Source organism: Epinephelus lanceolatus, chromosome 3 (genome assembly GCF_041903045.1).
Source record: "Epinephelus lanceolatus isolate andai-2023 chromosome 3, ASM4190304v1, whole genome shotgun sequence".
Lineage (NCBI taxonomy): Eukaryota > Metazoa > Chordata > Actinopteri > Perciformes > Serranidae > Epinephelus > Epinephelus lanceolatus.
Genome location: NC_135736.1, coordinates 19515626 through 19533085, shown reverse-complemented (window position 1 = coordinate 19533085; position 17460 = coordinate 19515626). Strand labels below are relative to the sequence as shown.

Sequence of the window (17460 nt, the reverse complement as noted above, 5' to 3'; positions counted from 1 at the left end):
CACACACGCTCATGCTGGACACACCCAGCCCATTGGGTCTTATATTGTGGTCTTTTGCTGCACAGGCAGAATGTGTTCCCACCCAGCCAAGGAAGGAGTGTGAAAAACACTAAATGAATTTACACTCACAGTCTCTTACACACACACACACACACACACACTGAACTGAGTTCTCGTCTTCACATTGATGCTGCCAAGCCTCTCTGATGGCAGCTACAGTACAGTGTTCAGGACCAGATGACCATTACGTAATTATTCCACCGTCCCCTTGCAGGATCAAGTCTGTCTTCCAAACTCTGTCTTATGAATTCACCATTTAGGAAAGGCCAATAAAATCTTTGAGAGTGTGGTTTGGTTTAACAATTCAAGGCTATTTTATTTCCATTAGGCCCAAGCCAAATACTGAAAATACAGCATAAGAGTGAGAGCGAGAACTCTACTGAGTGTTGATGTACTTTATATAACTTACTAATAAACAACAGCTCTAATTAAAAATGTTTATAACTTTCTCTTCCCAAATTGTCATGGGTGACTGATGTTATAGTCCAAGTCTAGTTCCAAGTCTTTTTTGATTTTGTTGAGTTGAGTTTAACATTGTCAAATTTGTGACTTAAATCTGACTCGAGCCCGAGTCATGTGACTTGAGTGCACACCTCTGCATTTACAAAGATGCTGCCTGAGTAACATTTTGCTATTTTTGCCTCTTGGTCTTGATTGTTCAAAAATTGAGCATATTCATTTTTTTCATTTCTTGTACAGCTTCGCTGCTTTTCACTATGTGTTACAAAATTTAGATATTACATTTGTATATCAAGGCATGGCTCAAATATCTGTGGTGAGGGCTTGAATACATTAAAAATGTTGCAAAGTCTTGAAGTCATTGCTGGTGTGACCAACAGAAAAATGCCAATTTAACCACCAGACATTATGTGTGAAAGTGAATTTTTTTAATGCCAGCCCTTACCTTCGAAGTGTTTTGACACTCCCAGTAGTAGTGGAGCAGTGACTGGCTGTCTGGGTCCATGTTGGGGTCGTAGGACTGCTCTGCATTGAGTTGCAGGTCCTGAGTCCTCGACCATACCCTGTAGGTGCCCCCTTCTATGATGGGCATCAGCCTGACAAGAAAAAAAGGGTTAACATTAACATGAAAATTCAAATTCAAGTTCTTAACCTTCGCTGATGATTGCGTTTCTGGGCTACAGATTAAATCAGTTAAGATGGAATTCCACTTCTGTGAGGATTAATGGTCTTTGCAGACCTACGCAGAGCAGGGTGCACACCTCCTGACTGGCTGATCTAACTTCCTGTTGGAAAACGTTTTCCATTTTTCCTTTGCCATCTTGTCATTGTACAGTCCATTTATCAGTTATAAATCCATATTCTTTCAGATTTATTTCATGTCTGTATTGATTTGTTTAGGTCGTCTGGGTAAATTATATCTTAGTTCCTGATATCCTCTACGTTTTCTTACATTATGCTAAATGGACACTGCTTTCTCCAGGAGGCAGGAGCTGTTTGTTTAAAGTGACAGCAACTGCCAAATAAAAAGGACTTTTTCACTTACAAAATGACCATTTGTATATCAATTACTCGCTGCATGTTACATTGGATTTGTAAAGAAAATGGAGAATCCAAAAAAGGCAAACATTCTTCATAAATTGAAGTAAACTCTGGCCATATTGAACAGCAGCAAAACTATCAAAACATCTCTTTACAAACTCTCAAACAACTCGTGCAGTATAATCCCTGTCTCATTTATTCAGTCATATGCGCAGCACTTCCTGAACACATGCACACAGACCCCTTTTACTCCAAATCAGGAAGAATGTTCGCCTTTTTTGGATTCTTTGTTCAGTATGGAGGCATGAAAAAGTTTTCCTCACAAATTTAACAGAATACTGGGTATGCATTTAATATGCAAATGGTTATTAAAGTATATAAAGTTTTTGGGTGGATAATTGTGTTGTTTTCATACTGCATCAAACTGTGAATCACTTGCAGAGTAAATTAGGAAATTAGGAACAATAAATAAAGGGTGTGGGTGTACTCCACAGAGAGATAGAGAGTCAAAATTTGTTTCTCCACTGACCTGGTAGCCATGACACTGAGGTGCAGACAGGCAGCCTTCCTGAGCGGCACGCCTTCATAGGACAGAGAAAACACCAGGGTGTAGTTCCCCGCTGCCAGAGTCATCTTAGGTAACGACAGCTGCAGCCGCCGCACATCCACCTCCATCGGCAGGCGAACTACTGGGACGAGCACAGACTGAGAGGGCTGATTCGCCACCCCAGAGGCAACACGGGAGTCTTTGTCATTATCACAGGAGGGTGTCGAGAGTATCTGCCAGAGATACTGAGCTCCGTAGCGTAGGCAGCCTTTCAGGTCCACACTGGCCTCCACCAGAGTGGGCTGGTAGCGCCAGATGGCGAGACGGGGGGCTTGAACCACATGCACTTCTGGCTCCTCACACTCCAATACACTGATGTTCACCTCCACCTGGGCCAAGATCCAGCTCACTAGGTTACTGCAGTTAACCTGGGAGGGAGAAAAACATGCAGGTGAAAACAAAATACAAGAGAGCTTTCAAATACGACATCACATTTTACAGATCAACAAATAAATCATGGATCTATGGAGTACGTGGAATAGTGCAGTTCAGAGAAACTTACTTGGACCAGGTAGTGTCCTGGGTGACTGTACTCATAACCCACAGTTGTGGTGTTTGTGTGAACTTGAGTAGAGCCGTCACCAAAGTCCCACAAGCACTCCACAGGATTGGATCGGGGTGTAACACTGGCCATCAGGGTCACTGTCTTATTAATGAAAGTGTCCCGAGGCGCTGCATACAGGATGGCCCCTGTCAGCAGGTTCTGCACCCGGATGTGCTTGGTGATGTTCTGAGCGTGCAGTGCGTTGAAGGCCTTCAGGTAGATTGTCAATAAACCCGGTTCTTCTGGCGTGTAGAAAACCTGGAGTTGTGTAATCCATCCAGACACCATTTAACATCTGTTTGCCATATTGTGATATTCAGTTATTTATTATCATTATTCATAGTTAAGTAATCTGACCTCTTTGCCCATATGCGGCGCCTTGTGGGAGTGGTGCAGATCAAAAGTCCACAGGAAATGAACAGGTTTGCCCGTCACGATGTTGGCTACGAACAATCGCTTCACGCCTACAGGGATTGCTGCGCTGGTTCCATTGATGGAGAGTCCACGCACTGGCTCCATCACCTCCACCTGGAGGTGTCGCCTCTTGAAACTCACCTGGATGGTCACATTGCAACAAAATATGTGCACTGCATTAGTTTGATTAAGTTGTCTTGCTCACTTTGACATCAGAGTTAAAGCTGGGGTAGGTAGCTTTTTTTACATCATCATTTTACTCTGCATAATTCAAGTGGTCTGAGAGAACACCAGACTTTGGAACCTCCTCTTGGCTCAGTTTTCAGACTTAAGAAAATCCCTATGATGGGAAACCTTGGCCTATCATGGGCCATTTCAGAGAGTGGGTGCTCCTATTGACTGTTCTACAAATGCAGATGCACATGCACGTCCCTTCAGAAGGTGAAAGTCTGAATAAATGGCAGAAAATCCTGCAGAGAAAGTTACTATTTCAGCATTGGCAACAACTGCCTTCACTGCAAAGCAACCCAAAAAAAGCAAGACAGACTTATCATAAAGAGAGTCTAAAGGAGAGTCTCAATAAACACAACATGTCAATATCAGTGAAGCGTTTCAGAGATGGAGAGAAAATGTTGCCAACAGTTTAGCCTTCTGCTAACAGGAGCCAAAGGGTCATGACTGCAGCTAATTCAAATTCATATTTATGTACAGAGCTAGAATCTTGAATCACAGTAATTGTCAGAGAACTGAAGCTAATGGCATTGGGATCACAGTCACAATCAGAAGGACTGAATGAATGACTAGAAGGCTACTCATACAGGTTACAGTATGATGCGTGGGCACATGCCTGTGCTTGTCTGGTGAGAGGGGCTTAGGATAGAGGGGAAAGAGCTGTCTTTCTAGTAAACTGCCTACCCCAGCCTTAATACCAAAAGCAGAAATGTAGTGGTAATTTAATCTTAACTTTATTTCTATTTTCTGTTTAAAGCGTTCTGCATATCGACTTTAAGTGACATTTTGCTCAATGAAGCTGTTTACATTTGCTCTGCTCATGTCAAGGTCTCTCTGTAAAGAGCAGTATGCAGAGAATTGAAGACATTCCCAGTGATGCCATAAGGTTGCTACCACATGTGCTCTTTTTATTGTCACTGAGATAGTCAGCATAGAAGTGTAAAAACATCCAGATTCTGAGCAAATGAATGACGCAAAGGAGTTTATTTTATGTGGTAGTTTTTTGTGTGATGTAGGGATGCACTGATTTATCAGCTGCACATAGGTATCAGACAATATTAGCTTTGTTGACCATCAGTCTATCGGCACATAATATGACATTCACTGATGGCAGTGACCACTTTTTGTTGTTGTGTCACATCAATTTTTTGCAGGCTAAAAAGCAGAACTCGAAACTAACAGCGTGCCGTTGTCCTCGGGACAATAGACAACCTGTTTAGGACAAACAGAAATCTTCCCATGGACGCCGTAGACTCACTACCGACTATCAGTGGACTATCACTATATGGACTACCGACCATATTGTTCCCTGATAATACGACATTGTAAACAGGAGAGGTAGCGAACATTAGCTGTTAGCAGCCAGTGGTCGTAACTAGCAGTTCATGAAGGTTGCACTGAGTTAAATTATGCTGCATTCAAGCTCTATTCAGTAAAAATGAATATTGGGCGAAAGAAAATTATAAAATTTTCATAATGTGTTAAGCAGCAAGAAACTCGAATAAACAACAGCAAAAACAAAATAATGAAAAACAACAAAAAAACATCAGTATCGGCCCAGAACTTCTATCTCTCGCAAATTATCTTATTGTATGCTATCTTAATTTGACTTTACCTGGTTGTGAGCAGTGAGATTCACCATGTACGTATCCACCCTGCTGAATGTGTGGATGTAGGTATGGTTGAGTTCAGGTATGACAGTGGCATCTCCACTGATGCTGAGTATGAGGTGAACGTCCGAGCCCGCTGCCATAGTTATGGTGAACTCCACCTTCTCGCCGACTGCTGCAATCTTCTGACTTGCCCTCAGTTCTAAACCCTGAATCTTGTCCTGAACAAAGAACTCTCTGGAAAGCACTTGACCGCTGATGTCATTGGTCGCATTCAGAGTAACGACGGCTGTTTTCGGCTCCTGGAAAATCAAAGAAGTTTTCCTTCCTGTTTCTGTTCTTCCTTTAAACAGCCATGTCCACGTCACATTGGTGCCTCTCAGTGCCTCCCCCTGGAGTGAGACAACGACGCCTGTTGCTACGTAACCCTGCTCTGTTACATTGGTAGCTGTGAAATTTAGCCCAGAAATGACTTCCTGGACACTGACAATCTCTGAAACAACCTCTGAGCTAACTTGATTGAAGACCTCCACAGTAACCAGCTTTAGGCCAGGACTGATGAAGGTGTGAGTCTTCCAGGGCTCTGTCCACGGCAGAACATCCTCATTCACAGACCAGCGGTACTGCAGGTTCGTACCTTCAGCACTTAATACTGTCAGGTTAGTTGAAGCATTGACTGCAACTGGGTTGTTGCTGATCTGCAGGTACACCCCTCCAGCTGGTTCCAGGAAGAGGATGGTTTTATTGACGGACAGCTGGCCCAGGAGGTTGGCTGCCCGGAGAGAGATGTCACATGGGCCTGGAATGGAATAATTCACTGGCACCGTCTTCCCGCTCATGTTGTAGCTTGAGCTGAGGTTGTCTGGCTCTTTGATAAGGTTCCATGTGAACGTCATGTTTGTTCCTTCCTTTAATCCTGCATGAAGGTGGAGAACACGATTTGTAGCAAAGCAGCAACTGTCCAATGCTGTGCCTTCACCTCCTCCGATGTCCTCCTCTGTTAAAATCTGCAGCCCCTCCAGCTCCCGCTGGACATACAGGAAGATACTGGCTTGTGCCGTCCCCACGTCGTTCTCTGCTGTCACAATGATGTTAAAAGTGCCGACTGAGCGGAAGGTGTAAAACATGGTGTTGGTCCTTGGAATTGGAGTGCAGCGGTCACACAAGATCCAAGAGTACCGGACATCATCTCCCTCGTCCATATGGGCCTCAAAGTGGACTGAGGCATTGAGGGGGACATTTACCAAGCTGGCATTGACGGTCAGTCCACTGATTGGTGCAAGCACAGCGACAGGTAAAGAGGTGTGATTCCTGCTAACTGTGTTGGCTGCTGTCAGTGTGATATTGTAGTTTCCAGAAGTGTTGTAGGTGTGGAGGATATTCTGGCCAGTAAGCACATTTCCATCTCCAAAGTTCCAGATGTAAGTGGCATCGGAAGCCGTGGAAGATGTTGTGAAAGTGTACGGTGCTCTGAGGGTCAGGTTGTTGTATTTAGTGCCATTATGTTGAATAACAATCGGACCTACTGGTATAAAAACCTCAATCGCAACACTGGTGTTGCTGGTGGAGATGTTATTGAAGACAGTGACTGTCACATTGTAATGACCTGGGTTTTTAAATGTTGTCACGATATTCCCAGAACCACTGATGGGCACAAGGTGTTCCTCTCTACCAAAGTCCCACTGATAGCTGTAGTTAAATTGTGGCTCAGCTCTGGCCTGGAACCGGATCTCCTCCCCAACAGCGTAGTGTGATTTCTCAAGGGTGAGGCTGATGTTGGTTAAAGCTGGTTGCACACACACCAACTTGAAGAAGTTGGCCTTGGGGGCTTTGTTCACACCACTGGAAAGCAGCAGAGACAGGTGATAATTGCCGCTTATCGAGTAAGTGTGCGACACTCTGGGGTTGCCGTGGTGTGTTTCATTGGTCCTTCCATCCCCGAAGCACCATTCATAAAGATGAGCCGATGCATTACCAGACACCCAGGCATGAAAGTTGACAGGGGTCCGCTCTTGGACACACCCGGACGGCTCCATCCTCACAACTTGAAAGACAAACACCTGCACTGGGAGGATTGTCCAGCCAGAGCTCACAGCATTCGAGGCCGTCACATTCACTGTGTAGTTGCCCTCTTTGACATATCTGTGTGACACTTGAGGTTCGGAGGTTATGTTGATGGTCCCATCTCCCATGGAGAATGTCCATGTGATGTTATTGCCTGAGGCAAGCCGTGCCCATACTGTCGTAGGACTGTGCAGCTCTGTGGGAGAGGAGCTTCCAGCTGTTAAATCTTCAATTTCCTCATATACAAACATCTCGGCACAAGCCTCCATAGAGCTGATGGTGTTGTTTACCGATACACAGACATTAAAGACACCACTCTGTGCATAGGTGTGTACCACGCGGCGACCTTGTAGCAGGGCTGAGCCATCTCCAAAGTGCCAATCATAGTGAATGCCATAGGGTGACGGCAGGGGGTGAGCCTCAAAATCAGCTGATTTGCCCTTGAGGAGGAGCTGTGGTTCTGTTTGTATGTCAACGCGTGTCAGGATGCTGTAGACGCTCATGTTGATGCTCTGGCTGATGTTCTCATATCGATTGGACACTGACACCAGCGCTGTGTATATTCCTGCACAGAAAGAGGGGAGAAAGGAGGGAAGAGGGAAAAGGAGGTAATACAAGTAACAGTGTTACATATTTAAAATACAAAATATGAATAGCTGTATTCCAGTTTACAGTTATTGTCTTAGTAGATTACTTGTTTACTAGTTTTTTTAATCTCTAACGCCATGCCCTAACTTAGGGACGAGCATCAGCTCAATTGTATTGTTTTCTATTTGAATGTCCTAACTGGTTGCGAGTGACGCAGCTCAGCTTTTTGAGCTGAACTTTTAACGGACACCTTGTTTCTATTTATTCCAGTCACTTGCATTAAAAGCTGTGCAATGGATAAAGACTGGCTGATTGCTGAAGAGTTCTCTGCACACCACCTTCTCATTTAAGTGCAAAAACCTAAATAAGATGTCAGCTGGCTGGAGGGAGAGCTAAAGGAAGCTGAAAGTTTCCAGTTAATGACCATTGCTAATACTTGCTGTTGGCTATATTGTGTGTCGTTTCCAGTAAATTTCACAACATAAAACGTGTTTCCTGTTTAAAAAGCACAAACGTAGGAAGATAGAAAGTATTTAGAATACGTCACTTAGTCTGTGTAATCTAATGGTATACGAAATAAGGCAGGTATTCAGTAATCGGTAGTAGAATGCTTTTTAAAAGTAACCCTCTAAACACTGGTCATTATCTAAAAACAAAACAGAAGTCAAACTGCTGCTACATTAGCTCTGTTCATATTGCTGATAGGGAGAGGGGCGAGGGTTTACCTGGCTGAGAGTAAATATAGGTGACGTTGTTGCTTAGAAGGACCTGATTGGGGGAGTCTGGGAAGAGGAGGGAAGGGGCGTAGGGAGGCTTGTATTCAAATTCCTTATATCCGCCGTCACCAAAAGACCATCTGCAGCACAACAGAGACAATGTGAAACCATTAACTGAGGACCTTCAGAGAAATACATGGAGCTTAGATGAATAAATGCACTGCAAACCATTTCCATCCACACAGACACACACAAACAAACACACAGACACACAGACACAGAGACACACACACAGTCACAAGCTGGAAAGTGGGACTCTTCTCTGACGAGGCAATAGAGGGTTTTTGGACGAGGAGAAGTGGAAACTCAAAACTCAGGAAGCCTCTCTGGACCGAGAATGGTGAGAGTGGAGGGAAACTAAGTGAAAGAGTGTGCCATAGTTGGGAGGGTGGGAATGTGAAAGAGGGAGGGAGAGAAAAAGAGTAAAAGAGAAAGAGTGGAAGAAAAAGGGAGAGAAAAAAAAGACAGGGGAAACAGCCGTGCAGAAGGGAAAATTCTTGTCAGCAATCTGCTCTAACCACACAGTTATAAATCCAAGGCTCTGCATGGTATGACTGCTGCAGTGCTATTATGGCGCACAGGAAGACAAAAACAGAGAAAGGAGCAAAGAGAAAAGACAGAGAGGCAGATAAAGGAAAAGAAAGAAGCAGTCAAATACAAACAGATGCTCTGTGTTTTCACTCAGCCTTAAAAATAAAGCAAATGGGAGACAGATAGAAAAAGAGGCAGCTCTACTTTGTATATTTAGTTTAAAAAATACACCACACAAGATATCTATCTATCTGTCTGTCAGTCTATGACAGTGTCCATCTGTCACTCATCTGGTCATACCGGAAGGTGGCAGCCACAGACATGTCGACGAGCACAGAGGTGGTGAGAGTCTGAGTGGAGCCCTGAGGGACCACATCTGGCACACCCTTTACTGTAAGGTTGGCCATGGGCTGCAGCCGGTCCACACTCACGTTGAAGTGCTCTGTGAGGCTGCTGACATGGTTCATGGCTGTCACCTGGAAGAGGGAGACCCAGTCAGGCGATTGAAGACAGCTGGTAGGAAGTTCAAGTCTTGTGTCACATCTGCAGCACATGCACTTTAATTGTGACACAATGCTATGAAGTGCAAACACATGATCTGAGCTATCTAGTGCGGGGTTCCTACAGCTTGAGGCAAGTAGATTTAAGCCTTTTTTTCACATCACTTAAAATGAAATTTAACAAAAAAAGAACTGACAACAATAATTTAGTGTTAGGGACAACTTTGACAATTTTTTGGTGAAGTTAAAAAGTTAGAGGATCTACTTCAAATATTGAAAAAAAAACTTTCTAGGGTGGAACACATAAAAAAAATCATGTTTCCCATGTCTTAAAAGAATACCTCACACAGAAAATGACCATTTGTACAGCAGTTAGTCACGCCATGTTATCTAATGCCTCAAACAGATAGGTGGACATATGGATTCATGGATTGATTGGGGACCACATCAAGCAACAGCAAATCAAAACATCCATTTACAAACTCTCTCATTACTTGTGTAGTATAATCCAAGTCTTACTTATCCAGTCATATGCTCAGTATTTCTCAAACACATGCATTTTCACTTAAAAGCCTTAGTATTGGCTTCTAACTTTAAAGAGAGTGCAGATAAGTTTCACTTTTAGTTCAGCTTGAAATAGTATTTGGTGAAAATTAATGCAAGGATATCAAAGCCTTTTAAGACTTTTTAAGCTGAAACCATGAGTCTATTAACCAGTAAGTAAGATAGTAAATAAATCTGCAACCACTTTGATAACCAAATAATCCTTCTGAATTATAATAAATTGAAACCTGGTTGGCATATTGGACTTCAGACAGAAAAATGCAGTCTGAAGTTGCTACATTGGGCTCTGTGAAACAGTGAACATTATTTCTAAGGAAATTTATAGACCAACAATTAGTTGAGGAAAATAGTCGGTAGATTATATAATCGATACTGACAAAAATTGTCTCCGGAGAAAAATAATCATGCTCAAGGAAGATCTTTAAGAAGAAATTGGTGATAATGGTGATAATATGGAAAGTTTTGTGTTTTGCACTTCAACATAATTAATAACTGAAAATTGCATTAGTGCAAAATCATATATTCAATTTTTTTTAGAGATGCTATTAACAGAAATACAATAATATCTAAAATCTATCAAGAAATGGAAATTTCCATGTCTTCAGGTTTTATGCTGTTTGTGAAACTGTCTCATCACTAATGTTAAACCTTCCAGTTAAAGATGACTTTCCAAACTTGAGGCACAAAATAAAAAGTTGCCTCAGTCTAACCACAACTTAAGCTGTTTACTTTGCATACATAATGTCAGTGTTTACGGACGCCTCATTAATAACCTGAATATCAATAACAAACCTCATATAAGTTTAATTAAAATAGTTAATATTCCAGCGTTGGATGGTAACAGACAGGACAATCTGGCAGGATGAGTCAAACAGGATGTGAACAGACACTCACTGTGAGTTTGTAGACAGCAGCATGCTGGTAGATGACGTTGAGGACAGTGTTGTAATAGGTGAAGTACGGCTTGTCATCCACTGTCCATTTAAATGTGGGACTGGTGCCTTCGAGCACTGATGCTGTGTAGCTCTAAAACACACACAAACACACATATTGAGACATGAAAAAACATATAATTTAATTTTTATATACTTTATTAATCCCCGAGGAGAAATTCATGATGATTACAAGTACAGTGTGCATAATGTCAATATCTAATATAAATTCCTAGTACAACTACCACTGAAGTACACACTCACCACCACTGACTCCATCAGCACCCTGTGTGCAGGGTGCGGCTTCACCATAAGTCCTCTGAGCGGCTCTTCCAGGTGAACAACCACAGACAGGCTGGCCTCCGTCACATTATTACTGGCCTCCAGCTCCAGCTGCACTGGACTCCTCTGCTCCTCTGTTTGCAGGCTCAGATCCATCATCGCATACAGGCTGGGCTCTGCAACCTCGACCCCTGACCCTGAGCTTGGCCCGGGCTGACAGAGCCCTGGGTTGGAAGAGAACTCCTCCGGACAGTCAGGCTGGAAGGTCACACTGTGATTACTGCCACGCCAAGAGGCCTTTGTCAAGTAGCGAGACTGGACGCGGAGCAGTAGCTGGGTGTCATTAGGCTGCAGGTAGAGGGTGCCATTTTGGGGAGGGGGGTGGAGGATCGTCAAGCCCAGAGGAGGCACCACTCGCAATGGGCATGATGCTGAAGCTGGGTATGATGGCTCAGCTGAAGTCACCTGGAATTTATCAACAGAATTACTGATACAGGACAAAAATGAGGTAAAGACATATATATTGTTTATACAGTAAACACTTAATGGATGTTGATTTATTAACCTGTGTTGGAAAACAACACGTAAAAATATAGATATATGCTGGGATTTGACACACAGCTTTGATGTCTTACCAGGAGGCTGTAGAGTCCAGGCTGGGGAAGACCAGCAGACAGCTGAGCTCCCTGCAGCTGAGTCTGACTGTGTCCCACATAGAGCACTCTGATGGGGCAAGCTACATCCTCCAGCCAGCTTCCCTCACCATCCTCCACCAGCGCCTTCACATCAAGCTCCGGGTCAGGCAGAGGATCAGCGTCATGGTCAGCTGAGGTGTCAGTTGCCTGTCCGGTGCTGTTGATCCAGAACCACTCCGACTGGTTGAGGGCTAAGACAGGTTGTCGCCAAGGTGAGTGTGGGGAAGACTGGCAGCGGAGGAGGGAAGCGGGGCCAGCATCATGCTGCAGGGCAATGACATCGCCACGGGAAACCAGGAGGTCCTCCAGTATTTCTTGTACCTGGGAGAAACAGAGATCAGGATGGTGTGAGTTAGGCCATGTTCACTGAAAACAGCTTAACCAATATGGCTCAAAACACACTCAACTTAAAGCTGCGGTCATCAAATGTTAAGTTTGGAGGCAAAATCAAGTCTTCTCACCAGTATGTGTGCAGCTGGACCTGCTGGTAGAGTGAAGACCACCTCATTCTGCAGGGTGTATCTGGGCCTCAGTGCCCCAGAGGGCAGGCGGTGAGCCTGGGTGCAGTTAGGACAGGAAGATGCCTGGCAGGGACTAGAGAGAGGAAGGCACTGGTGTTGGAAGGGACACCACTGCTCTAGTCGGGGACAAGAGGGTGGATCATCGCTCCTGGTGTCATTGGGGACACAAACAGCCACTGGGGCACACGCTGGACCTCCACAACCTGAGACAAAAGCATAGACTGTGTAAAAAAATGAACGTAGCTATCACCTATTGGTTTGTGGACTCCCCCCCTTTTTTTTAAGCCTCGAATTCAGCATTTCAGACATCACCATCTTGTTTTTTTTTGGAGCAAGAAGTGACCATAGGACCTTTGGATGAGAGGGTGGAGCTCTGGAGAAGAGAGGGGTGGATCTGACACACAGACTGTAGTGACAAATTGCAGACAGCCTGTCACTCAAATTGGTCATGAACTTTAACTACAATCCTTAATGAAATGTCAGGTGAGTATAAAAAGGCACACCTTGTACAGCTGTCATGAAGTGGGAAATTAGCTAAAGAGAATAGGTTGTAAACTGGGGAGCTGGGCAATTTAACACGGCCATTCGAGAACTGCAGTTTTTGGCACTTCCATGTTGCCTTCATTTTGTATGTTGTATGCCTCCGGGAACCAGTCAAGTTGCAGTACTGCTTACATCCATGTCTGTGAAAACATGGATTCTTCACACACATCTTCTACCCGGCAACACAGAAGAGCTGTAAAATCAGCACAGTTTCAAGGTGAACACCCGAGATTAGTGTCACCAGTTCAGTATCCGAAATGTCTCCCATTCTGCTCCTGAGATCCGATGTTGAATAATGGCCAGAAAAGTGTTTCTGCAGGACATAATGATGTCACAGTGAGGTTGACCTCTTAGATATAAAGTGTCATCACTTCATCATATTATCCTATTAGAGATATGTGTGAAATTGTGACAAAATTAGCGTATGAATTCTTGAGTTATGGCCAAAAGACGTTTGTGAGGTCACAGTGACCTTGACCTTTGACCACCAAAGCCTAATAATCGCTGAGTCCAAGTTACCGCTGCTGCCAAATTTGAAGAAATTACCTCAAGGTATTCTTGAGATATCGTGTTCATAAGAATGAGACGGATGCAAGATCACAGCGACCTTGACCTCTGACCACAAAAATCTCAGTTTAGCCTTATTTCCAAGTGAACATTTGTTCATGAGAATTCGACAGATGGACGGACAACCTGAAGACATATTATCTCCAACAATGGTTGTAGCGGTGTGGAGGCAGAGAAAAAGCATTATTTCTTTCCTGTTCCCTTTCACTGCATTACATTATACAAGCTGGTCATACATGTACGCGATGTAGGGCTGTGTGCAATCTCAAGTATACAGCTGCAGAAAATGTAAATACTGAAATAGTAACAGTGAAAGTACCTAATAATTCATTTTGCACCACTGAATGTGGGCTCCATATATCATGATTAATAATAACTTCCTCTGTTTTAATATGAAAGGCTTTACTTCAGGAGAAAGTAAAAAGGATTTGCCTGTCACTTCTCATCTAACAAGCACAATGGAGCAAAACTGCAGATAAATAGATTGAATTACTGGAACAAAGAGAAGAAATCAAACAAGTATCACACAAAAGCCCAAAGTCATCACTTGTGGAATCTGAATGTGTTTGGGTACTTGTAATGGGAACATAATTAGTGTGCTGGGCTGATATCTATCTCAGCGCAGGTTAGAGCAAATGTCATTTTTGTGTCATTAATAATCCAGTTGCATTATCTCATTATCTCAACTGTCTCCTCCGAGGCTGCATTCACAAATTCAACATCAAAGTTTCACAGAAAATGCTCTCTCATGTCTTTAACCAGCAGCTCTCTGCAGACTTCTGTTTCTCACATCTTTCATGTGCATCCGCTTTCCACTTGTCTGTCTTTTGTACTTCTCTGCTGCTTCGTCTCAGTGGAGATGCACAAAAATAAACAAAACAAAGCATCTCAATTTTTTTGTGTCCTGTGCTGTGCAGTGCTGCAGTTATGTGTCATGTGTGTGGACAGTGAAGGAAGCACTCAGAGGGGACGTGACCTTGATTGGCCTTGTGTTCGTCCTCTCCTGTTTTTGCCCTACTTTCTGCCTCAATTCTAACTTTACTTTGTGTTTACCCACCTAACAACTTCAGACAAGGCTGGTCAGTGTGTGTGTGTGTGTGTGTGTGTGTGTGTGTTTGTCTACGTGGATGTGTTTGTCTAACTGAAGATGTGGGGGCGCAGGTGGCTTATAGGTGTTTAACCACCTGCTGATACTCACCAGGAACTTGCGAATGGTTTTACGTGTTGTGCGTGTTTGTGTTTGACTCACCAGGCAGCAGCAGGTGCAGGTCGGGATAATGACAGTGAGGTCTGTAGGTCTGGAATCGGACGTGGATTTGTGAGCTGAGCTCTTGAGTGACAAACTCTAGGGAGGACAGACGACCTGCCTGAACAAAGCTCAGAGCTGGGAACAACAGCACCTGAGCAAAGAAATGAGGACAACAGACAGACAGGATGATGAGGAGAAGATTTGAGGAGAAACGATGATTAGATAAACAAGCCGAGACTCCTCCTCACCTCTATGCCGCCGCTAGAAGGTTGTGGGGCAGACAGCTGAGAGATCGGGGCACGGTGCAAATGATTATGGGATGGAAACACAGCCATGCCCGCAGTGTAAATCCCTGCATCTGGAACACGCACTGCAGAGGCAGAAACAGATTGGAGCCAAGGTGACAAAAGAGAGTGGAGGATTGAGGGATTTAAAAAGAGGAGAGAGGTAGTGAAGTGATTTATAAGAAATGGTGGCTGCAGTCCACTCACTAACAAAGTGCTTTGAGAGAGAGACAAAGGAAGAGGTGTGAAAGAGAACAAACCTCTGAGGACACAGACCAAACAAAACTACTGTTAAAGATATTAAAGGCAGAACACTTCAGTGCACAATGTATCGGCTCACTGCAGACTGACACAAACACAATGTCGGAGACAAACTGTACGAAAATACACAACTAGACAGTCAGGCAGAGAGATACACACACACACAAACAACGGCCTCACATAACCACTTCATTTCACACTGTTACACTTAATTTAAGCTCAGTTTGGAAGACGGTTTTAGGCTGTGCTGGTTTTGCTAAAGACGACTGTACTGTACATTTATCTGATTTATTTGCGTCATTTTTTAATTTCATTTTCACCGAGAAAAAAAAAAAAAGATGATGATGTGACTTCTGCTGGGGTATGAAGCAAACAAGCATGGTCCATTGCATCTGAAATATGATTTGTAGGCATCTCTGTAGTACCATAATGCTTCATTTAAAGCAGTATGGTGTGACACATTTTAACTTTATCATACAATTGCAGCTACTGCAATCGTATTGAAATTTTGATAACATTTTGATTAATTGTGCGATCCTAGTGGCAGCTGCTCTCCACAGACAGCATGACCCAGGGGATGATGGGAAACATCTGGCTGTCACCTGATCAAAAAGCTGATTGGCTCTTAGTTTTAACCATAAACACAACGTTTTGTGGAAAGTCATAATTTTCTGTGTAATTGCAATTTTTAATACTATCGTTAGGCTGTTAAGATTTAATGTGTTACCAGATATCAAAATACTGCCTGTGATTAATAATAATAATAAAGGTTATTTATATAGCACTTATTAAAACAAGCAATTAAAAAGTGCTATACAAGGCACTCATCTCCACAGGATGCCTCACTTGTCACACCACAGTGAGAGTCCTGCCCATGGACCAAGTTTTCAAACTTGACTGGGCACTACTGTTACAGTGACATGTGACCCCGTGATGTCACCAGGCCAACAAACCTCACCTTCTTGGTTTGGTATCAGGCTATCTGACAAAGTTTACAAACTAACTTTTTCAAGCAAAGGAGAGCGACCAATTTCCTCGGATCAGCACCACTCACACAGAAAGGACTGCATCTGGAACCCTTTCCTCTGAGCCAAGCTTGTCCAACTTGCTAAGAAAAGCAGCATGCCACGGCATCTCTTAGTCCCCTCTATCCACGGACTGGTAATGCAACAATTGGCCAGAACATTATCACAAGTGTACAAGCTAAGCAAGACTGTTAAACTCTGTCAACTGTAATAAAATGCTGTGCATTGACTCATTGTTGTGATTGTTTTATAGTTAGGTTATTGGTTAGTTGGTTTCACCAATGCTACGTTGATGTCAGTCAGTCCTGTATGCAACTTAACGTCCTCTTTACTAACCCAGACCCTTTCGCAACATACATCACATACAGTACAGGCCAAAAGTTTGGACACACCTTCTCATTCAATGCGTTTTCTTTATTTTCATGACTATTTACATTGTAGATTCTCACTGAAGGCATCAAAACTATGAATGAACACATGTGGAGTTATGTACTTAACAAAAAAAGGTGAAATAACTGAAAACATGTTTTATATTCTAGTTTCTTCAAAATAGCCACCCTTTGCTCTGATTACTGCTTTGCACACTCTTGGCATTCTCTCCATGAGCTTCAAGAGGTAGTCACCTGAAATGGTTTTCACAGTTTTTAACAGTCTTGAAGGAGTTCCCAGAGGTGTTTAGCACTTGTTGGCCCCTTTGCCTTCACTCTGCGGTCCAGCTCACCCCAAACCATCTCGACTGCGTTCAGGTCCGGTGACTGTGGAGGCCAGATCATCTGCCGCAGCACTCCATCACTCTCCTTCTTGGTCAAATAGCCCTTACACAGCCTGGAGGTGTGTTTGGGGTCATTGTCCTGTTGAAAAAAAATGATCGTCCAACTAAACGCAAACCAGATGGGATGGCATGTCGCTGCAGGATGCTGTGGTAGCCATGCTGGTTCAGTGTGCCTTCAATTTTGAATAAATCCCCAACAGTGTCACCAGCAAAACACCCCCACACCATCACACCTCCTCCTCCATGCTTCACAGTGGGAACCAGGCATGTGGAATCCATCCGTTCACCTTTTCTGCGTCTCACAAAGACACGGCGGTTGGAACCAAAGATCTCAAATTTG

At 43.6% G+C, this 17460-nt stretch overlaps 1 protein-coding gene across 1 annotated transcript in view; it reads right to left on the bottom strand.

The window, feature by feature from the left end:
* The window catches only part of pkd1a (polycystic kidney disease 1a), a 93979-nt gene that overhangs the window by 35014 nt on the left and 41505 nt on the right, over window positions 1–17460 (bottom strand). Inside the window, exons 11-23 of the mRNA XM_033623395.2 lie at window positions 15027–15148; window positions 14779–14929; window positions 12360–12622; window positions 11839–12219; window positions 11186–11668; window positions 10884–11015; window positions 9226–9401; window positions 8344–8474; window positions 4972–7595; window positions 3069–3266; window positions 2670–2969; window positions 2090–2535; window positions 965–1115 (exon numbers count right to left, since the gene is read on the bottom strand). Of these exons, the coding sequence (XP_033479286.2) occupies window positions 965–1115; window positions 2090–2535; window positions 2670–2969; window positions 3069–3266; window positions 4972–7595; window positions 8344–8474; window positions 9226–9401; window positions 10884–11015; window positions 11186–11668; window positions 11839–12219; window positions 12360–12622; window positions 14779–14929; window positions 15027–15148 (5558 nt within the window). The remainder of the gene's footprint in view (window positions 1–964; window positions 1116–2089; window positions 2536–2669; window positions 2970–3068; window positions 3267–4971; window positions 7596–8343; window positions 8475–9225; window positions 9402–10883; window positions 11016–11185; window positions 11669–11838; window positions 12220–12359; window positions 12623–14778; window positions 14930–15026; window positions 15149–17460) is intronic.